Here is a 24,175-nt window from a genome sequence, read left to right as displayed (position 1 = left end):
TTGTCTAACTTCAGAGCTGCGGGTCACAGCACACTTAGAAAAAATGTCTGCAGACTTACTTATGGAAACAATTTTTATACAGGCATTCTGCTAAATAAACCGCTTTCCTCACTGGTCCCACGGGTGCTCTTAGTAGAGGAATGCAATGTTTATAATCCTATTTAACATAGTATGGTAAATATTATCTACTTATAACTTTACTGTTTTGCCCTTTTTATGTGTTTAGATCTTTAAAAAGTTTTGTTGCCATCTTGCTGTCAAACATGCCCCTGTAGCACATGATGATTTATGGCGGTAACGTTTGGTCTCATTTCATTCAGAATGTATCACCTGAGTAGCACTGTGCGCCACCTTGAGGCTTTTATACAATCTGCACCTCCCACATCTGATTCTGCTTAGTAGAACCCATACACAAACTTTCACACAATCTGTAAATGTGACTGTTTTCATAGCTGTTGTTCTGACTTTGTGCCAAACCTGAAGAAGTCATGATTGCTCAATTTTCACAAGTTCTGCTGTAATTCCTTCGTTCTTTTCTCGTCTGTACCAAACAATAAAAAAAGGAGACATCAAGGTACAAATGTATCTTGTGTTTCATGGGACAGGATCACAAAATAATATTTTAATGACAAAAGTGCTGGCTTTTATCACGGATGTCTGATAGTTCAGTTTGATGTTCTTGTTGAAGCTGACAGGGTACCAGAGGGAGACAATAAATATTAAAAACACTTGGGATGACTTGGTGAATAAATTGGTGACATTATATAAAATTACAGAGAGATGAATTCTGTTTTGGATTTAACCACTTTACCACCGGAGGATTTTGCTGTCTTACGTCCTGGCCACTTTTTGTGATTCGGCACTGTGCGACTTTAACTGACAATTGTGCGGTCATGCAACGCCGTACCCAAACAAAATTTAGGTCCTTTTTTCCCACAAACAGAGCTTTCTTTTGGTGGTATTTGATCACCTGTGCGATTTTTACTTTTTGCGCTATAAACAAAAAAAAGCGACAATTTTGAAAAAATAACAATATTTTTCACATTTTTTTATATGAAATTCCCCCCCCCCTCTCCCCCCCCCCCAAAAAAAATGTAAAAATCTAAATTTTTTATCATTTTAGGCCAATTTGTTTTCTGCTACATATTTTTGGTAAAAAAAAAATCGCAATAAGGGTATTTTGATTGGTTTACGCACAAGTTATTGCGTTTACTAACTAAGGGAAAGATTTCGGTCATTTTTGGTGTTTTTTTTTTTTTTAACGAGTAATGGCGGCGATCTGCGATTTTTTTTGCAGGACTGCGACATTGCGGCGGACAGATCGGACCCTTGAATGACATTTTTGACACTTTTGGGGGTACCAGTGACATTACTACAGTAATCAGTGCTATACATATGCACTGTTACTGTAAAAATGACACTGGCAGGGAAGGGGTTAATTTTTATTGGTGATCAAGGGGTTAATGTATGCCTGGTGCTTACTAACGTGTGTGGGGGGAGATGACTGAGTGACACAGGGACAGATCGCAGGTTCAGCTATGCTGAACCCTGCAATCTGACCCTGTCTGTCACTTAGGAGATCCGCCCGTTTTGTTTACACAAGCGGGCGGATCTCCACACTCGATTCCCCGACGATCGGGGAAGAGCGGCGGTGATCACCGCCGCTCCTCCCCTGGCCCGACTCCCGCTGTGACTGAAAACGGCGGGAGCGAGCCTCCGGCGGCACGCGCATGCCGCCCACAAGGGGAGGAGGTCTACGTCGCTGGACGATAACTAACCACTTTGCCGCAGTACAGTCAACGTGACTGGTCGGCAAGTGGTTAAAGAGCAAAGAACGGGAAGATACCCCACACAGTGAAAAGTGTACATACAGTATATTCATATGTAACTCTGTGTGTATATATATACATATATATATTGCTCTTCCCTGAGGCAGCTGTTGGATTGTATTGGGTCCCTCTCTCCTTCAACAGTGATGACCTACACCAGCCCTTTTCAACCAGGGTGTCTAGGCACCCTGGGGTGCCTTGAGGTTTCTTCAGGGGTGCCTTAGCAAAATGCCTAAAAAATGATCAAAAATTGTATACAAGCCAGCAAGGGAACCAAGCCTGTCTTTTAGTTACACAAAGCCACAGGTTTTCATTATGCACCATTAAAATTTTCCAGGCACTGGCATCCTAACAACCAATGACATAATCTGTTGATGAGGAGGATGTCTATTGCCTCCACAGCATCCTTTTTTGACCCTCATGTGCCTCTCTCCCTCAGCACTGGGTCAATATTAGCTGACTGATGGAAAGAAATTGAGGGAGGAGAGAAACATTGGAATACTAGTCAGTGCCAGTGTGCAAAAGTGTAATTGCTGTGGAAGAAAAAAATCACCTCTAACATTAGTTGTCCTATGTGTGAATGTTTCTGCATTGTGTAAAGGTATTCGAATAGTTTTTTTACATTTTAGAATGGGGTGCCTCAAGACTGTCCATCATTTTAAAGGGTGACTTGACTGAAAAAAGGTTGAGAAACACTGACCTACACACCTGGTCCCTAAAGCGCAGGCACACTAGCATTGAGCTTTAAATAGGCTTTATTAATGGATAAATGTTCTATATGGAAGAAAAGGTTGCAAACATCAGGCAATGACAAAGCACTTCATAATACTGCACTGATGTGCTGTAACAGGTTGACCTATCTACAATGCAAGAGGCTCTGTCTATACCACTGACCAGGGTTAAATTGACCCCAAGTCCAAAGGTCTCCTACCACTGATGACTTCAGTTTCTGTCCAAAACAGTCCCTTGGTAGCTAGGGAAAGAGTCCTCCCTTACTAGCCAGCTCTCTGGGCTTTAGAAAGCGGTGATGACAGGAACACTAGAATGCAGGATAGCTGAAACACTTGTTGTGCTGAACAACTGGAATGCAAGATACAACTGGAACACTGGTACTACAGTGTAGCACATGCCACATGTGGTCTTCTCCCAGCAGGACAGTGACTGGCAGAAGCTTTCTTCCTCCTGTAGGATTAGCACTGCAGCCCGGAGTCTTGTACGCAAACTCACCACATAGAAGCCACTTGGTCTCACCAGGTCCTCTGGCAGCAACACATGACAGCACCTTTTGCACACAGCTTAGCTCAGTCCTGAATAGCTGGCAGCCTAAGGCTTGGTTCAAAATAGCTCAACTCCAAAGTAGTGTGACTTTAAACTTTGGAGTCTGACTTTGAGGTGACTTTTTACACTCTGTGGCATTGACGTTGTATCAAAGTCGGACCAAAGTAATGCAGAAACCTTTTCTAAAGTTGGACAGACTTGTGTAGTATCAGTTAAGACAGCTCTCATACGGAAATATTGAATTTCACATGTCATCTGACTTGGAGTCTCACAAGTCGAATCCTATATCACATCAGTGTGAACCAAGCCTAATCCCCGCAGCAGTCTCCCAGCTAGCAGCACCTGGCTCTGGGCCTCTCCAGGTTCACAACAAACAGTACCAACAGCTCAGTTTCTGCAACCCTGTACTTAGGCTCACTCAGGTCCCTGCTTAGCCTGCAGCAAAAGGGAGACACTCTCCAGTACTTTTTCTAGGCAGCTTACTCTCCACGCAGGTTCCCGGAGCTCCCCTCAACCCTGCGTGCGTCCCCTGCACTTCCCAGCAGCAAGGCCTAGCAATGAGAGTTGCCTGGGAAAAGTAAAGGGAAGGTTCCCCTTGAACTGCAGGCTTGGCAGGGAACTGAGGGACCCCAAATACAGGTGTAGTACTGTCCCCGTAGGGCTTGCTGTGTGTTGACTTCTTGGGTTTCCCTCTGATTACCTGCAGACAGTCACTAGGGGATTTTTCACACATCTATCCTTACTCACGTTGGCTCGTTACTCAATAAACAGTCCAGGGTATTTGGTTTTGTATTTATTGTGGAACTTGGATGGGAGAGGGGAATAGAGATACTCTAACTCAGTGATGGCGAACCTTGGCACCCCAGAGGTTTTGGAACTACATTTCCCATGATGCTCATGCACTCTGCAGTGTAGGTTAGCATCATGGGAAATGTAGTTCCAAAACATCTGGGGTGCCAAGGTTCGCCATCACTGCTCTAACTGAACTATTTACAGTAGATAAGGACAACTCTCACTTGGCCTCATCAATTTTTTTGTGGAAGCAGACACACTGCTTTAACCATACTGCCACTTGTATGGAAGAATTAGGTCCTCTTGCATTCCCTAGGAGCAGGCTTGAAGCAGCTACTTTAACTTCAGGACACTTTCTAGCATCCCCTTTACTGACACCTATCCACTGACTCTTCCACTGAAAGGATGGCCCTCACATAAGGACCCATGACACAGATTTGTACTCACTGTAGGCAGAATCAGATCTTTTCCAGTGTCTCCCTTCCACTCAGTTCTGCAGGACCTCTGGGTTCAGCTCCTCTCTAACATTAAAGCCTTCAGGTGGACCACCTGAGGCCACATCACAGCTTCTACAGAGGAGGGGCAGCCGCCCCTGCCTCCAGGACCCCGCTCTCCAGCCAAAGAACCCGAGCACATGTGCCCTTGTCATTTATACAGTCACCCAGCATGCAATGAGACAATGCCAATCACCAGAGCTGTAAGAATGCCTGTGCCCCCACTTGTCAGGTTTCCTCCCACTGTCCAATATGCCTCCCTATTGGACCAGTGTGAAACATTTAAGACAAACTGAGCTGCACCTGAGCATCATGAGCAGATCCTAACAATGGATCCTGCTCTCTGGTAGGCAGAGAGCAATATAAATTTACCTGACGATCTCTCTAGTAAGCAGAAAGACCCAAACCTATACTCTCTCTTCTAGCACCTACCTAGGAGGGGGCTACACAGGGCTGGGGGGGTGGAGTGTTTAGATGCTACACTGAGGTAGGGACTCATTGGTTTGTTAAATGATTGGTCACAAACAAGGGATGTTCAGTTTTCTTAGAAACTCTGTATAAAACCTGTGTTTCAATGCTGGCCCTCGCAGCTGCTTATTCTTGCTTTAACTTCACTCCGCTGTCAGCCCATTGCCCCATGGAAGCAAAGAGAAGAAGACCTGTGTAAGCTCTAATTCTTACCTTGGAGCTTCCACAGGGCTGAAGAACTTATGCCTGTCTCTACATCAAAGCACTGGGTAATCAAGTGGCCAAAAATGAACAACAAATGGGAGGAATGGAGTCTCAAGCTCACTACACCAAGAAGCACGGTGTATTTTAATTATCTTCTGAAAGCCAAAATAGAGCAGAAGAGAGTGAAGAAAGTGTAAATGTAAAAAGCTGGTCAGGAATATATAGCGATGAGCAATGGGGAAGAGTGATTTGAACTAAATTGGTTTTACCAAAAAAAATTCCAGTTTTGCCACACAAACTTAGTTTTGCTCCCTGAGCTGCTTAGGCAAAATTGTCTTAAAAATTTTCTCAGTTTATAAAATATAATTATATAATTTACCAACAAAGGGGCAGCTTTTGGCACAAGAACAGGTCCAGAACAGTTGAAAAAGGTTATTAGAACCCGCAGCATACATTCCCGGCCAATTGCACTTTTAAATAAATACAGCAAAAACAATCTTCGGGCCTGTGTCTTAAGTCTATGATACCGCAAAACACACTTGAAGCAATTCAAAGGTAAATCAGAAGGAGGTCAAATGCACCTGTGAGTTAATTTTGAATGATCTCAGAAGCATGTCATAGTATGTAAAATATTTCCCAAAGCCAGTTAACACAGGCCCCTAATTAATTTCACCTTCCACATTGATTCCAAAATAGCACAACTTTATCGAAATCTCATGATTTTAACAAAAAATTATGGAAAAGGAAAATTTCCATCTTGCCCATGCCTCACAGTTAACCGTAGGGCCTCATTCACACAGGGGTACTATAGCATACTCCAAAAACAGTAACTCTCCTGCACTCACGTGATATGCGAGAAGGTGAGTGATCTGAATGGTCTTTTTGCGGTCTTGCTGCCCCCTCAGGACCAAGGGTATCCAATTACATTGAAAAACAACAGCAAAAGAAGGGCGCACCAACCTTGTGCATTACCACTAAAAAGGATTATTAGAATCCAAAAAGGTAGCATAAATTGTACTCACAAATGTAAGATCATACATGCATGCAGTGCTTTAAGTGGCCCAAAAGAGGTGCCGGTACTCTATTATAGACTATATATTTTTTTTTGCCCCCCCCCCCCCACCCCACATCAGGGTCCCCCCAGAGCACTCCCCTGGCCTGGGCTGGGACTCCCTGGTGGTGACTGGTCTAGCTCTGGAGTGGGAAATATTCTTCTGGGGGGCAATTGAGGGCGCAGATGTCCAAAATGAGCGTACTGGTACGCTAAGGCGCACGGAGAGGTGGCGGTATACTCAAGAGCCATATTTGGAAGTGGCAGTACTGAGTACCAGTGCATACCTGCCCACTTAAAGCACTGCACGCATGTAGGAAATAGGGACCGATCGCCTCCAGAACACTCCTATGCTGCTGGTTGATGTGATGGAGTTCATCTTCTGGACTCCACTTTTTGCACTGAAGAAGAGGGTTCTCACTCAAAACACATCAGCTAGGTAATTTTGTACTACAGCATACATCTTTGCAAGAGCCATATTTTGCTTGCCCGGGGAGGCACAGGGGTTTCATGCATCTCTGTGCCGGCAGTCCTATTCAAGTCAATTAGAGCAAAGCTACTGCATGGACACTTTGATAGCAGTGTGTCAATAGGTGACTGCCGCTGTGTCCGAACAGACTTGAATGGGACTGCCAGCACAGGGATGCCTGGAACCCCTATGCATTCTCATAATGGCAAAAACAGCCCCCATGCAGGTGTACGATGTCGTACACCCGTGTGAACGAGGCCAAAAATGTTACATTGTCACGCATAATCAAAGTGCAGGTTCATTCTAAGGTATACCAATTGGACTTTCTGACTGTTCAATCAAACATTACAATGTATTGCATTTGTATTTTACAGAATGAGATCACGTTTGCTATTTATTATTATATTTTTGGTTTTTCAGTCACTATTCTAACAATTGCCTCCATGTTCTATGTGTTCTGCTATATGCTATCTGCACAATATGCAGATACTAGTAGTAGTATCTACAAGTGGAAGAGTTCTATAATAGGAAAATTGTGATTTAGGAAACACACATTTATACACCTCCAACTTCCCCATTCCCCTCTAGAAGATCTGTAAATTGTGTGTGGGCTTTCATTTATACTACATTTGTTGACTATGTTAGAGAGACGAGAGACATAAACACGCTATTTAGAAAACAGTATTACATATTACGTAAATAATTTTAGAATTGTGGTTATATTGTTGCACTTAACTATGTTTATACATTTATATTACATAAATATTTATTAACCTTTATATACATGTAATCTGAGTCAATTAGACTAATCTTCAAACTTTATATATTGAGGGTCAAAGTACTGTAGTACTTGTAGTGTAGGTCAAAGTAGTGTCATTGCCGCAATGGCATACATTGTACATCTAATAACTGCAGTTTTGCATTTCCCCTGATAAAATATGTTGAAAATGGTTGTAGAGTGAAGGGAATCATAGAGCATAATAAAGGTACCCCATGAGACAGGAGAAGGGTGTGCATCGCTGTCAGCTGCGTTTGGTTGCCGCTCCCTCACTCCCTATGTGTAAGTCCATCTGTGCTGCTGCAGTCATGGTAAAGGGGGGTTTTCATCCAGCATGACGCTGGATGGATAAGTTATGATCAGGGGCATTTTCTGAATATAGTAGGCTTGTGTGCATAATTAAAAAACAAACAAAACAGATTTATCCAGTTGTGAACCCTCCCGTACACATGTACAAGCCCGCCGCCCGATCTGTGCTGTGATTCTGTACAACGCAAGTCACTAAACAAGTCCTAGCCATAAATCATTGCTGATCGGCTTAATAAATCAAAGTTTACTAACAACACAGGGCTCTGTACACCAGGGTTGATCCTAGGGTCACAGATGCTTGGGTGAGAAGTATTTTTGGTGCTCCCACTTGGGCTTGGTCATCTTACTAACTCCTCCCTTACCCTAAGGAGTCTTCATTACCCAGGGATCCTCCCACGATCTCTTAACAATAAACAAAATACAGGAAGAGAAGCAAAGTACTCTAATAGGACTTGGAGGGGGTCTCTCTAGTGGACACAGAGAGGGCCTCTGTTAGAGAGTCAATAGAAAGAGCCCCCACCAGGCCCCATTTGAGCCTACAATGGGTCTAAGGGATCCTGGAGGGGGTCTCTCTAACAGAGGTCCTCTCTTTGTCCATTTGAGAGTCTATGTTAGAAAGAGGTCCCATCAGTGCCACTTTACCATTGTCCATCAATGCAGCCTCATCAGTGCCCATCAATGCAGCTTCACCAGAGCCCATCAGCTCAGCCTCATCACTGGCCATCAATGCAACCTCACCAGGGCCCATCAGTGCAGCTTCAACAGTGCCCATCAGCTAAGCCTCATCACTGCCCATCAATGCAGCCTCATCAGTGCTCATCAATGCAGCCTTATCAGTATCCATCAATGCAGCCTGATCAGTGTTCATCAATGCAGCCTCACCAGTGCCCATCAATGCAGCCTGATCAGTGTCCATCAATGCAGCCTCACCAGTGCTCATTATTGCAGCCTGATCAGTGCTTATCAATGCAGCCGTACCAGTGCCTGTCAATGCAGTCTGATCAGTGTCCATCAATGCAGCCTGATCAGTGTCAATCAATGCAGCCTGATCAGTGCCCATCATTGCAGCCTGATTAGTGCCCATCATTGCAGCCTGATTAGTGCCCATCATTGCAGCCTGATTAGTGCCCATCATTGCAGCCTGATCAGTGTCCATCAATGCAGCCACATCAGTGCCCATCAATGCAGCCTGATCCATGCCTATCAATGTAGCCTGATCAGTGCCCATCAATGCAGCCTCACCAGTGCCTATCAATGCAGACTCACCAGTTCCCATTAATGCAGCCTCACCAGTGCCCATCAGTGCAGTCTCACCAGTGCCCATCAATGCAGCCTCACCAGTGCTCATCAATGCAGCCTCATCAGTGCCCATCAATGCAGCCTGATCAGTGTCCATCAATGCAGCCTCACCAGTGCACATCAATGCAGCCCGATCAGTGCCCATCAGTGCAGCCACACTAGTCCCCATCAATGCAGCCACACCAGTGCCCATCAATGCAGCCTCACCAGTGCTCATCAATGCAGCCGCACCAGTGCCCATTAATGCAGTCTGATCAGTGTCCAACAATGCAGCTTCACCCGTGCCCATGAGTGCAGCCTGATTAGTGTCCATCAATGCAGCCTCACCAGTGCTCATTATTGAAGCCTAATCAGTGTCCATCAATGCAGCCTCACCAGTTCACATCAATGCAGCCTGATCAGTGCCCATCAATGCAGCCGCACCAGTGCCCATTAATGAAGCCGCACCAGTGCCCATCAATGCAGCCGCACCAGTGCCCATCAATGCAGCCGCACCAGTGCCCATCAATGCAGTCTGATCAGTGTCCATCAATGCAGCCTCACCTGTGCCCATCAGTGCAGCCTGATCAGTGTCCATCAATGCAGCCTTAACATTGCTCATTATTGCAGCCTAATCAGTGTCCATCATTGCAGCCTCATCAGTGCTCATCAATGCAGCCTGATCAATGCCCATTGATGAAGCCTCACCAGTGCCTGTCAATGTAGCCCCATCAGTGCCCATCCATTCAATCGGCTAAATAAATCACAGTACAATGCATTGATAATTGCAGTCTAATCAGTGTCCATCAATGCAGCCTCACCAGTGCTCATCAATGCAGCCTGATCAGTGACTATCAATTTAAGCTCACCAGTGCCCATCACCTCATCCTCATTAGTGCCAATCAATGAAGCCTCAACAGTGTCCATCAATGCAGTCTCATCAGTGCCCATCAGCTCAGCCTCCCTAGTGCTCATCAATGCAGCCTCACCAGTGCCCATCAATGCAGCTTCACCAGTGCCCATCAATGCAGCCTCATCATTGCCCATCAATGCAGCCTCATCAGTGTCCATCAATGCAGCCTCACCAGTTCACATCAATGCAGCCTGATCAGTGGCCATCAATGCAGCCGCACCAGTGCCCATCAATGCAGCCACACCAGTGCCCATCAATGCAGTCTGATCAGTGTCCATCAATGCAGCCTCACCCGTGCCCATCAGTGCAGCCTGATCAGTGTCCATCAATTCAGCCTTACCAGTGCTCATTATTGCAGCCTAATCAGTGTCCATCAATGCAGCCTCATCAGTGCTCTTCAATGCAGCCTGATCAATGCCTATAAATGCAGCCTCGCCAGTGCCTATCAATGCACCCCCATCAGTGCCCAACAATACAGCCTTTATCAGTGCCCATCCGCTCAGCCTCACCACTGCCCATTAATGCAGCCTCATCAGTGCCCATTAGTGCAGCCTCACCAGTACCCATCAGCACAGCCTCACCAGTGCCCATCAACGCAGCCTCATCCATGCCCATCAATGCAGCCTGATCAGTGCATGGGAATTAGAGAGAGGAGAGCTGCCGGATCACACAGAGCATGTGATCTAGCGGCGCTTTCCCCCCCCCTCTCCCTCTGAGGCAGGCCTACACTTAGGCCACGGCCACCCCTTCCCAGCAGGAACCATGGTAGCCCTGGGTGTCCTCCCTCTGCCTCAGCTTGCAACGCCTGGGTGCAGTGCACCCTGTGCACCCGCCCAGAATCAACCCTGTGGAGCCAAAGAGCAGCGATGTGGCTTGCAAAGCAGTGGGGAAAAATCAGTCACATTGATTAGTAAAAGCAGCACATAATGCACATTATTAGTCACACAGTTAACCCATTGTTTGCCCTTAGATGACAGTGACAGTGTATAGTATTAGCACTGATCACTGTAATACTGTCACTGGTGATGTCACTGTTAGTTAGTCAGTTCACACCCAGTGTCAGTGTCAGATTGCCTGCCGCACTATCACAGTCCCACTATAAGTCGCTAATCACCGCCATTACTAGTATAAAAAAATAAATAAACATTTTAGTATGTAGACACTAGCCTTTTCTTGAATACCAATCACTAAACACTTATTGAGATTTTTCTTTTTTTTACCAAAGACATGTAGCAGAATACATTTTGGCCTAAATTTATGAAGAAATTTATATTTTTTTTAATTTTTTTTTTATTGGATATGTTTATAGCAGAAAGTCAAAAATATTGTTTTGTTATTTATAATAATAATAAAATTAATAAAAATAAACCCAGTCATGATCAAATACCACCAAAAGAAAGCTCTAATCGTGTAAATAAAATTACATACATTTTAATTTGTGTACAGTGTTGCATGACCGCGCAATTACCAGTTAAAGTAGTGCAGGGGCGAATAGCAAAAATGCCCTGGTCTTGAGGGGGGTAAAATCTTTCGGAGGTCAAGTGGTTATACCTGCACAGAGCAGTCCCAAATCTCCTTCTAGCTCCTACTCTCTCGCAAGTACCCCCAGAGAAAGCCTTTTTTACCTTAATGTATTAAGGTAAAAAAAAGTTTAGGCTTAATAACCACCTTAAGGCTCCGTTCACATTATAGCGTATGGATCACGGGCAGAACCGCCGCGGTTCCGCCCGCGATCGGGAGATTATTGCAAATCGCGGGACACCTGTGCGTTGCCCGTTGATTTGCAATAGACCCCCAAACGCTGAGCGATGTTGCCGCGATTTCCGCCTGCCGAATCGCGGTAACATCGCGCAAAAAAAATCGCGGCACGCAATACGATCCAAAGAAGCTCTTGTACTTTTTTGGTCGTATTGCGTCCCGCGATTTTTTTTTGCGTGATGTTACCGCGATTCGGCAGGCGGAAATCGCGGCAACATCGCTCAGCGTTTGGGGGTCTATTGCAAATCAACGGGCAACGCACAGGCGTCCCGCGATTTGCAATAATCTCCCGATCGCGGGCGGAACTGCGGCGGTTCTGCCCGTGATCCATACGCTATAATGTGAACGGAGCCTTAACCAGGGATAATAGGCCTAACTGGTGTGTGTCAGTTGTGGATATTTTTAACTGATTCATGACAAATGCTCCCATACATGTGTAATAATATCTCTCACCCACGGGAGGTTTGGAGAGCTTTGAGGTCGTGTGTAAAGATGGCTGCCGCATATCCAATTGACCATGTGGTTTTGGGGGGAAGTGCTGACATCACTAACAAAACAACCTGTGAGTGGTCAGCAGGAATATGTACATCCTGTGGGTGGTCTCTGGTCTACAGGACTATAAAGTCTCTAGCATTGGGGAAAGAGGTTCGTTTTTGGAGCTGTGGAAGGAAAGAATGCAGCAAAAAACCTCCTCACTGTCCTGTTCTAGATATTGATTGCAAGCTATTGCCAGAGTTTCGTATTATTTGACCTTTCTTTGGGATATTAGGAATAGGAGTGTATGTTTGAGTCTTGTTAATGTTTATGGTAACTTTTATGTGTAAGAAGCTATATGAATTTTGATGTCCAGTAAAATTTTGTTTTATGCTTTTTATCAAAACTGTCCTTGGTGTGTCTGTTCATTTTTAATATTCACTAGATATTTCAGTGGCTGTCCAGTATACCTTTATTATACATTTTGTTCTTCCCACCTTCGATACACTGGTGTATGCCTAACTTTTATTTTACCTACAAAGTTTGGGGGATGAAGTAAATGTGAGTGAGATAATGTGAGGAGGTTTAGGCTTCAGCAATGATCTATATATAATGCTTTAGCAAATAAACAGAAGGGCACAGGCCTAGTGCATTATCCTCAATGCCTCAGGGCTCTGAAGAAGACACAGGACCTCGAAACGCATTAACCAGTTTCTGTGGACATTTTATCCATGATACTGAGGGCACTTTGATGCGATATGCCTTTATCAAGCATTTGTTTGTGAATACCTTTTTTTTCCCGCTAAAAAATGCTGACCGCTGACATTACTAGTAAAAACAAAAAAAAAAAAATTTAAAAGTCCATAAATCAATTTAATAGTTTGTAGATGCTAAAACTTTTACGCAAACCAAATATTATACGCTTTTTTGGATTTTTTTTAACAAAACTATGTAGCAGAATACAAATTGGCCTAAACTGATAAAGAAATTCGATTTTTCACATTTTTTATTGGATATGTTTTATAACAGAAAGTAAAAAATATTGTTTTTTTTTTTCAAAACTGTCGGTATTTTTTTGTTTATAGCGCAAAAAATAAAAACCGCAGAGGTGATCAAATACCACCAAAAGAAGGCTCTATTTGTGGGAAAAAAAGAACATCCATTGTTTTTGGATACAGTGTTGCATGATCGTGCAATTGTCAGTTAAAGTAGCGCAGTGCCGTATCACAAAAAATGACCTGGTCATTAAGGCGGTAAAACCTTCCAGGGCGGAATTGTTTAATGCTGTCCTCAAAGTTCTTCATTGACCAAGTTCTGGGCATCCCATATCACCCTAAAGCCCCGTACACACGCGTCGATAGTTGGCCGTGAATATTCGGCCAACGTCCGATCTGCCGATTTTCGGCTTGTTAGTCCGACTTTTTTTTCGGCCGAAAAAAATCTGGTGTGCAGGCTATAAAATTTTTGTTGGCCGTCAACAGAACGGCCGATTTTCCGTCAGTCAGTACAGATTTCGGCAGACAAAAATCTGATGAGCAAGACTGGGCATGCTCAGAGAAGAAAAAACACACGGAAAGTAAACCAGCACATGACATCACTTCTGAAGTAGATTTTTGTTGGCCGAGAAAATTCGTGTGCAGTCTAGGCACATTCCAACCAACAAAACACCACTCTGGACACAAGACGGACGATTGGTCGGCCGATAATCGTTGCGTGTGTACGAGGCATTACCCTATCTAAGTTGTTTTCCCTTATAAACAACAAAAAAAAAAGCCTTTGGATTGGTTTTCTGACTACCGTGTGCCTGCTAAAAATGCTTGTTGCCTGGCTGTGCAGACAAAGGGGGACCCAAAATCCAGCGGATCCTAAGGGGGTTGCGCTAAAATGATATAATTTTATTGAGTATTGTGTATTTACAAATGTTTTAGCCGGGGATGACACCTCTATGGTGATTTAACTCAGGCATGCTAACATGCATTGCATCTCGTCCATTTAAAGCTGGGTTCACACATCTGAGACAGAGGCGTAACTAGAACCTTCAGGGCCCTGATGCAAGAAACCATGAAGGGCCCCCCAGACCCCTGGCCAGGGCCCTTACCTTCAAGCCCAGGGCTCTTCCCACTAATCCTGGGGCTCTTTACACTCGTTGCATGGCCTTTTATTACGGTCCCGCAGCAGGATTCTTTCACAAGTTCTGCAGTGGGCCCCCTTCCTGCAATCTTGGGGCCTCCCCACAGTGGTGCAATGCCAGGGTCCGGTTGCAAGTGTGACCTTTGCGATCCTGGAAGTTCACCCACCGGTTTGCTACCGGGCCCCCTGGAGCATGGGGCCCGGTAGCGATTGCAACCCCTGCAACCCCTGTAGTTACGCCCCTGATCTGAGATACAGTATTGTTTGATTAAATGGGCTGCCTAATGCACCAAAAAAGGTGCATGAACTATTTTTGTAATGCGGCCCACCAGAGAGCTCGGCGTGCTTTGTGTTGTGCTGCAATATATGGTCTGTTGGCAGGTGCACTGGGTTACCATTAAATGGTTGTAAAGGCACAAAGTTTTTTTACTTTTGTGCATTCTGTGCATGAAGGTAAAATACATTCTGTGTGCAGCAGCCTCTCCCCCCCCCCCCCCTCCTAATACTTACTTGTCTCCTTCCATCCTTGCCTCCTTCCAGGTAGCAGGCGCAAATACGTGCCACTGTTGGCTCACTCCTGATGTGATTATGCACAGCAAGGGCTGATCAGCGTGTACCACAGACTTAATGTCCGCCACTGATCATTCTTTATAGAGGCAGATTGCCATTCTGTCAGTAGGGCAGGCACGGATCCTGTATCTCTGCAAAGCAGGAACATGTAACAATGCCTTCCTATGGTAAAAGCACCTCCCCCACAGTACACAAACACTGGCTAGGCACACAGTTAACCCTAACCCAGCCAGTGTCATTAGTACAGTGACAGTGCATATTTTTGGCACTGATCACTGTATTAGTGTCACTGGTTCCAAAAAGTGTCAGTTAAGCCCCATACACACGTAGCGATCGTCAGATGAACGATCGGCCGTCTTTTGTCCAGGGCTGTCATGTCTGTTGAAAACTGCAAAAGACTGCACATGAATTTTGTCGGCCAACAACAGCCGACTGCCGAAGTGATGTCATGTGATGGTTAACTTTCCTTGTCTTTTTTCTTCTCTGAGCATGCCCAGTCTTGCAAATCTGCTGATTGTCGGCCGAATTCTGTACTGACTGGCGAACAATCGGCCGTTCTGGTGTCGGCATACAAAAATTTTAATGCTTGCACGACAGATTCTGTTCGGCCGAAAATGCGCTGTCGGCTGTCGGAAGCATCCTACTAACAAGCCTACAATCGGCCGATCGGTTGGCGGCTGAATATTTGCAGCCGACGATCGCTACGTGTGTACGGGGCTATAGTGTCCGATTTGTCCGTCGCAATATCGCAGTCCCACTATAAGTCACTAATCGCCGCCATTACTAGTAAAATAAAAAAAATAATTTAGTAAAATTTAAATAAATCTATCCCATCGTTTGTAGATGCGATAACTTTTGCGCAAACCAATCAGTATACCCTTATTGGAATTTTTTTTACCAAAAATATGAAGAATACACATTGGCCTAAATAGATAAATTGAGGAAGAAATACCACCAGAAGAAAGCTCTATTTGTGGGTAAAAAAAGGACATACATGTTACTTGGTTACAACGTTGCACAACCACGCAATTGTCAATTAAAATAACACAGAGCTGTAACGCAAACAATGACCTGGTCATAAGGGAGGTACATTTTCAAAGCTAAACTGGTTATCTGCATCAAAAACGCATGCACAATGTTTTCCATATATTCCAATAGCCCTAGATCACACCAGCGCAGTCAACAAAAGTAGAACATGCTGCAATTGACTGCAGCCAGAAAGCCGCAAAATACATCCAAAATGAAGAAGAAAGCACCTCTCCTGAACTGAGATGAATAAAAAGAGGGGGAAAAAAACGCACATGCTAAAACGCAGAAATTGTGGTGTGAAGCGTCCCTCAGGTCCTGTTCACACTGAAGTGCGTTCTTTTGCCACATGTGCTATATTGAACATATATTTATGAGGGACTTACTAGTCAAAAGGATAAAATGACAATGCACAAAATGAACGCATATTTATCTGTATACATTTCCAAAACATTTGTTTTTTTTTATTAAATCTCCGGCTCAATTTGTACACTGACTGCCTTGACTGCACTACTATACAGCCTGGCCGCTCTGAGCTGTGTGTCGAATGTGCGAGTGAGAAGTAAAAGTTTGACTCCACTCGCTTGCTCTGGAAACCGCTGCGGCCAATCGGCAACGAGAAGCTGTTGTTATGGCAACAGAGAAGACGCCGTGGACGGAATAGGCCTCAGTCAGTGTTACCTGTAGGATTCTATGTGGCCCCGATCTGTTACTGGAATAGTGATTAGAGAGCCCCGTATAGAATCATCAGGCCGCGGGGTGTACACACCGGAAGGGGAGAGCCGCCTGACATCGTCTGGAAGATGCTAAAGGCGAAAGTGCTGCTGGTGGGTCCCGGCGAGGTGAGGACGTTCACTCCATCCCAGGGACAGGACATGGCTGGGAAGACCTGTTGCTGCATTTTCTTATTACTTCAGATATCCCTGATATACAACCCCCCCCCCCCTTCCTGTACTGCAGATATCCCTGATATACAGAAACTTCACCCCCCCTGTACTGCAGACCCCCCTTCCAGTACTGCAGATCCTTCACCCCCCTTCCTGTACTGCAGATATCCCTGATATACAACCCCCCCCCCTCCTGTACTGCAGATATCCCTGATATACAGAAACTTCACCCCCCCTGTACTGCAGACCCCCTTCCAGTACTGCAGATCCTTCACCCCCCTTCCTGTACTGCAGATCCTTCACCTCCCCCTTTCTGTACTGCAGATCCCCCTCCCTGTACTGCAGATCCTTCACCTTCTTCCTGTACTGCAGACCCTTCACCCCCCTGTACTGCAGATCCTTCATCCCCCTTCCTGTACTGCCGATCCTTCACCCCCCCTTCCTATTCTGCAGATCTTTCACCCTTCCTGTGCTGCAGACCCCCCTTTCTGTAATGCAAATCCTTCACCCCCCTTCCTGTACTGAAGATCCTTCACCCCCCTTCCTGTACTGCCGATCCTTCACCCCCCTTCCTGTACTGCAGATCCTTCACCCCCTTCCTGTACTGCAGATCCTACACCCTCTTCCTGTACTGCAGATCCTACACCCCCTTCCTGTACTGCAGATCCTTCACCCCCCCCCCTTCCTGTACTGCAGATCCCCCTTCCTGTTCTGCAGATCTTTCACCCTCTCCCTGTGCTGCAGATCCCCCTTCCTGTACTGCAGATCCTTCACCCTCTTCCTGTACTGCCGATCCTTCACCCCCCCTTCCTGTACTGCCGATCCTTTACCCCCCCCCTTCCTTTACTGCAGATCCTTCATCCCCCTTTCTGTACTGCAAATCCTTCACCCTCTTCCTGTACTGCAGATCCTTCACCCCCCTTCCTGTTCTGCAGATCTTTCACCCCCTTCTTGTGCTGCAGATCCCTCTTCCTGTACTGCAGATCCTTCACCCTCTTCCTGTACTGAAGATCCTTTACCCCCCTTCCTGTACTGCCGATCCTTCACCCCCTTCCTGTACTGCAGATCCTTCACCCCCCTTCCTGTACTGCAGATCCTTCACCCCCTTCCTGTACTGCAGATCCTTCACCACCCTTCCTGTACTGCAGATCCTTCACCACCCTTCCTGTACTGCAGATCCCCCTTCCTGTTCTGCAGATCTTTCACCCTCTCCCTGTGCTGCAGATCCCCCTTCCTGTTCTGCAGATCCTTCACCCTCTTCCTGTACTGCTGATCCTTTACCACCCCTTTCTGTTCTGCAGATCTTTCACCCCCTTCCTGTGCTGCAGACCCCCCTTTCTGTACTGCCGATCCTTCACCCCCCTTCCTGTACTGCAAATCCTTCACCCCCTTCCTGTACTGCAGATCCCCCTTCCTGTACTGCAGATCCTTCACCCCCCTTCCTGTTCTGCAGATCTTTCACCCCCGTCTTGTGCTGCAGATTCCCCTTCCTGTACTGCAGATCCTTAACCCTCTTCCTGTACTGCTGATCCTTTACCCCCCCCCCCTTCCTGTACTGCCGATCCTTCACCCCCCCCCCCTTCCTGTTCTGCAGATCTTTCACCCCCTTCCTGTGCTGCAGACCCCCCTTCATGTACTGCATATCCTTCACCCCCCTTCCTGTACTGCAGATCCTTCACCCCCCTTCATGTACTGCAGATCCTTCACCCCCCTTCCTGTACTGCAAATCCTTCACCCCCCTTCCTGTACTGCAAATCCTTAACCCCCTTCCTGTACTGCAGATCCCCCTTCCTGTACTGCAGATCCTTCACCCCCCTTCCTGTTCTGCAGATCTTTCACCCCCTTCTTGTGCTGCAGATCCCTCTTCCTGTACTGCAGATCCTTCACCCTCTTCCTGCACTGCAGATCCTTCACCCCCCTTCCTGTTCTGCAGATCTTTCACCCCCTTCCTGTACTACATATCCCCCTTCCTGTACTGCAGATCCTTCACCCCCACCTATACTTCAGATCCTCCTTCCTGTACTGCAGATCCTTCACCCCCATCCTTTACTGCATATCCCCCTTCCTGTACTGCAGATCCTTCACTCCCTTTCCTGTACGGCAGATCCTTCACCCTCCTTCTTGTACTGCAGACCCTCCTTCCTGTACTGCAGACCCTTCACCCCCCTCCCCTTCCTGTACTACAGACCCTTCACCCCCCCTTCCTGTACTGCAGATCCTAACCCCCTTCCTGTACTGCAGATCCGTCATCCCCCTTCCTGTACTGCAGATCCCCATTCTTATATGTCTGTCCTGATTTAATGAGCTGCTCATAGATGAATATATGCTGTTTGTTAGACCAGTGCTGCTTCCATAGGGCTTATTCTGTATGTTCGGGCATCAAAGTTCATCTAATAATGTAGATGTTAAAATAGAACTTTGCAGCCTACCCGTGGCTGACAGACCAAGCTGTCCAAGCTGCTGACCAAACTGGGGAGCGGATGTTTTATTATCCGTGGGTACACACCACACACGGCTAGATCTGGCTAAAAATCGCGGCCCAGTCGCAGCTGCTGGCCAAGCTGTCCGAGCTGCTGAAGCTGAGAGAGCTGCTGTCCGGCATCTGCCTTCCCTCCCGCTGCTCTGGCTGGTCGGCTCTGCTGGGGCTCGCGTCCTGGCGGCTGGGCGCTCTCATATTTAGGCTGTGGCCTACTAGGCTACGCGGCCGCTTTGTGTGCCCCCAACTCTCTCCTTGGGCATCTGCCGGACTGTGAATCTGAGCAAATGCGGCTGGGCCTCCACTGAAATTTAGGGCGCGGCCTGCGACCTGCTGGGCCTGGCCCCTCCCTTGAACCGAATGGCGCAGTGGGGGCGCTTCATTTTTAGTTACAGTGTAACAGCCATTATTGTGTGGGTTGGGGTACTCTGCCTGCACGTCTTTATCACGGCGAGCGGTCCCCTTGGTGCCCGCAGATCCTCTAAAGCAGCAAGATTTTCCCACCTACTGTGACAAAATCAGTGCAAGTCTGTGGAGTTGTCCTAAACGCTATATGGCGGTGCCTAAGCGTTTCAATAGACCGTATACCTTGATTAGTCTCTGTTGAATAATTGGGCAGTTCCACCTGTGGTGGAGTCTCTGGTCTCTGGGCTGAATAAATCCACCCTAATTCCGGTGGAGGAGTCTTTGGTTTTTAAAAGATCCTTTTGACAGGAGAGCCGAGACTTTTGTCCGCCACTTGTTTACTGTGGCCAGTTCGGTCCTTAGGCGGTGTTCACCATAGCATTGGTGTCCAAGACTTTAACGGAGTGGGCAAAGCTTTTGCGCCAGGATCTGGAGGGGGAACGGCTTCTCCCTGCCTTTGCGGAGCTGGTAGACCAGTTGGTCCAGGGGTTGCAGTTTGTCTGTGATCTCTCTCTGGACAGCAGTGGTCCTTCGGCGCAGGATATGGCTGAAATGCTGCTCTGCGGACCCAGACTTCCAAGTAGGCCTTCTCTTATCTTCCTTTTTTAGGGGATCGCCTACTCATGATCCTCTCTGGATGATATCATTAAGCAGGATTTCAAGACAAGGGATCTAGTCTGTAAGGATCTCCTTTGGAGGTTCCAATAGGACCTGGTCTGGTAAGCCGAGAGCGGGTCCTTCAGGACCTGTGGACCTCCCTGATTCAAGACAAGTGGGTCCAGGAGCTGATTCGATCTGGCTACAAGGTCGAGTTTCGGGCTTATCCTCCAGAAAGTTTCTTTCCTTCCTACCTGCGTTTATCCCCAGACCGCCTGCGAGGTCTCTTCCGGGTGATGCAAGACTTGCTACTACAAGGGGTGATTGTTCCGGTCTCAAAATCGGAATGTTTTTTTCATGGATTTTATTCAAACATGTTGACAGGTCCCAGGAAGGAAAGCAAGGTACGTCCAATTTTTGACCTCAAAGCTCTGAACCACATGTGTGGTACAGATGTGAGTCCATTCGTACAGTACTGGCATCCCTACGTCAGGGAGATCTTCTGGCCTCTACCGATATCAAGGACGCTTACCTTCATATTCCGATATATGTCAGTTAGCCGCACCTCCTCTGCTTGCTGTGGGCAAGGAGGATTATCACGAGGTTATGCCTCGGCTCCTCGGGTCTTCACAAAGTGTTGGCCCCCGTGTTGGCATTGTCGTGCCAGCGGGAAATTGCGATACTGGAGGACTAGGATGATCTTCTTCTGTGAGCAGAGTCTCTGACTACTCTGACGGACAACTGGGAGATTACTGTGCGGACTCTGCAGGGTTCCGTTTGGAAATTAAATTTCCTGGTAGTGGCTTTGGTTCCATCCACCTAGGTGGACTGCCTGGGTCTGCTTTGGATTCGATCTCAGCCAGGGTGTTCCTCTAATGGGACAAGCTCCAAAATCTGCAGGATGAATTTGGCTCCTGTTGTCCAGCACTCAGTCTTCTTTCAGGACTGGTGCGGAGTTTGATGGTGTCTATCTTTGAGGCGGTTACGTTTTCATAGTTCCTCAGGACACCTCTGCAAAGAGAGATTCTTGCCATGTGGGGCAGGAATCCACCGTTTCTAGACAATCTGATCCTGTTGAGCTGGGGTATGAGAGGGCCTCTGATTTGGTGGCTTTCCTCAGGCGCTTCGACAGGAAAAATCTTCCTTCCCCTGTACTGGACGGTGATCACCACGGATGCCAGCCTGTCCGAGTAGGGTGGCGTTTTTGGCACAGATTGTGCTCAGGGGGTCTGGACTCTGGAAGAATCCTGACTACCAATCGACATACTGAACATTTCCTCCGGAGGTGTTTCATCAGTTGTGTCTCCGGTTGGGAACTCCTGAGGTGATCCTGTTGGTCTCTCGTCTCAATAGGAAGGTGCTTAGGTTTGTGGCATGGTCTCGGGATTCTCTGGCCAACGTCACAGATGCACTAGTGCTCCTTTGGGGCCAGTATCGTCTGCTATACGTCTTTCCTATTCTAGAACTTTTCTAGAAAGATTCCTGCGTAGGTTTGAGGCAGAAGGGATTACAGGCATCCTAGTGGCTCCACACTGGCCTTGCCGGTCTTGGTATGGAGATCTGATACGGTTGGTTGCCAATGCTCCTTGGAGACTTCCTCTTAGAGAAAATTTGTTTGCCCAAGTGCCAGTCCATCTTGCCTTACAGTCCCTAGCTTAACAGCTTGGCTGTCGGAAGCCTGGTGCTGAAGGATAGAGGTTTATCTAAATCGGTGATTCCCACGCTGCTGCAGGCTAGTAAATCTACTTCTAGGAAGATTTACCATCGTGTTTGAGGAGCGTACTTTGCAGGGGTGTGAATCTCTTGGGTTCACCCCCGCTCCTTTTTGGTGACTCCGAATTTGGCTTTCCTCCAACGAGGTGTTGAGCAGCATCTGACCTCGGGTACCATCAAGGGCCAGGTTCGGCCTTGGCGGTTTTCTTTCAACGTCCTTTGGCTAAGCATTCTTTGGTTCACACCTTTTTGTTTAGGGGGTTCACCACTTGGCTCACCCAGTGCGGTCTCCCAGTGCGTTACCTTCGTGGGATCTCAACTTGTTGTCAGTTCTTCATTAACCGCCGTTGAACAATATTCACAAGATTCCTCTGCTTACATTGTCCCAGAAGGTAGCCTTCTTGGTGGCTTTTTCTTCTGCACGTAGGGTGTTGGAGCTGGCAGCTTTGTCTTGTTGTTCACCTTACTTGGTGGTTTACCAGTCGTTTAGGAAATCAGACTCACTATTTGTGCTTATGGATGGACCTCGCAAGGGTTTGGCCGCGTTTGCCATGACCATTTCCAGATGGATCAGACAGACGGTGGTGCAGGCCTATTCAGTCAAGGGTCTCCCTTCCATGTTAAGGCGCATTCTACGTGGGCACTTAGTGCCCCCTGGGCCTTCCTGCCATCAGGCGTCAGCGATGCAAGTTTGCAAGGTGGCCATTGGTTGTCTGTTCACAAAGTTTTTACAGAGTGGATGTGTTGACATCTGCGGATACTGCTTTGGCCGCAAGGTTTTGCTGGCTGCTGTTTGAGAGGACTAGTCCTATTTGAGGGTGTATGTTTCAGGTGAGCTCCAGTTGTTACTGGTTGAGCTCTGTGTTACCTGGTGGGCTAGGTTTAGCCTTTAGGAATTTATTTCTGCTGTGTTTTTTTCCTACCCCTCATGTTTTGACACTGCTTTTGGGATGTCCCAATGGTCAAGAAGATTCTGGAGCCGTGTCCGTCAATGAATGAAAGAGAAAATTGGATTTTTGTCTTACCGTAAAATCCTTTTCTCTGATGTTCATTGATGGACACAGCACCCACCCCTCTATTGAGTTGGGTTATGTTTCTTCTGACACTGCTTGCATCAAAAGTGCCTATAGCAGGAAGTGGGAGTATACACCCTGGGACTGCACCATAGGCGTGGTAAAGCTTTTTCCTGCCTGGTGTCCTACTCCTGTAGGGGGCAGCATAACTCAATGGTCAAGAAGATTCTGGAGCTGTGTCTGCCAATGAACTTTAGAGAAAAGAATTTCACGGTAAGAAAAAAATCCAATGTTTTTATACGCAAGCAGTTTAAGTACCTAAATTTTACCTGGTATCAGCTTCTTGGAGTCCCCAATATAGTAGAGCTGGAGTGTGAGGGAAATAAGCAGTATAAGGAGCTAGTCAGGTTATGTTGTGATACGAAGTATGCTGATGGGAGGAGAAAGCAGAGTGACAGAGAGAGGAGCTTATCACTATACTGCTTCTCCTTTCACTGTCCAGTCACAAGCTGGGGCAGGTCCAGGATGAGCTGCACTCAGAAGTGGGTTGAATGATGCTGGCCATCAGACTGAGCACATCCTGCAGGGAAAGTCTCTAGACTAAAGGTGAATATTGCTGCAAAATCAGGTTTTGTTATGCTATCTTCTTTATGCACTATTCATTTTTTTTCTTTTTTTCTCCTTTTAAAACTACTTTTTTTTTAATGTTTTTTTTTAATATTGAATGTTTAAAACTAATCTGTGGCAAATTTTCTGAAGATTTCTTATAATGTGTACCTAAGTTACTTTTATTTGCAGTGTGGAAAGAGCGTTTTGGCAAACTTTTTAGCTGATGCTACAGAGAACATTGGTGGAGAATACAGTCCAACACAAGGTGTAAGGTAATCTGACAGTATTTATTTGGATTGCTGTTATAATAAGGTTGGAGCATATTCTATACCTGGCAGCCAATCAGAATTCAGTATCCAGCAAGTACAAAAGGAAAATAGATTATTCTTTATGAAAGGTTTACACCATTGTTCTTGAACTAGCTTATATAAAATGTATGCAAACCCACAGGCACACAACCTTATATAACTTACAGCTTAAAAGTCCTTAGATGTGGTGTTTTTTAATGCTTTTCAGGACTACAGAACACTCCCCCCTCTCCTTGTATCCATAACATGGGGTTAGGGTTCTTTAATACATAGAAGAGAACTGAATGCTGCTGATAACAATGGTTGGGGATTCAGTGCAGCACAGGCAGTTTGCTTCTCGGCCCAT

At 46.4% G+C, this 24,175-nt stretch overlaps 1 protein-coding gene across 1 annotated transcript in view; it reads left to right on the top strand.

The window, feature by feature from the left end:
- The first annotated feature begins 16,428 nt into the window (after positions 1-16,428).
- Positions 16,429-24,175, top strand: part of IFT22 (intraflagellar transport 22) — a 34,921-nt gene continuing 27,174 nt past the window's right edge. The window contains exons 1-2 of the mRNA XM_082247731.1: positions 16,429-16,663; positions 23,711-23,793. Of these exons, the coding sequence (XP_082103857.1) occupies positions 16,625-16,663; positions 23,711-23,793 (122 nt within the window). The 5' untranslated portion in view covers positions 16,429-16,624. The remainder of the gene's footprint in view (positions 16,664-23,710; positions 23,794-24,175) is intronic.

Source organism: Pelophylax lessonae, assembly GCF_965119305.1.
Source record: "Pelophylax lessonae genome assembly, chromosome: 2".
NCBI classification, from domain to species: Eukaryota; Metazoa; Chordata; class Amphibia; order Anura; family Ranidae; genus Pelophylax; species Pelophylax lessonae.
The sequence above is the reverse complement of the archived record's forward strand: the minus strand, read 5'-3'. Positions and strand labels throughout refer to the sequence as shown.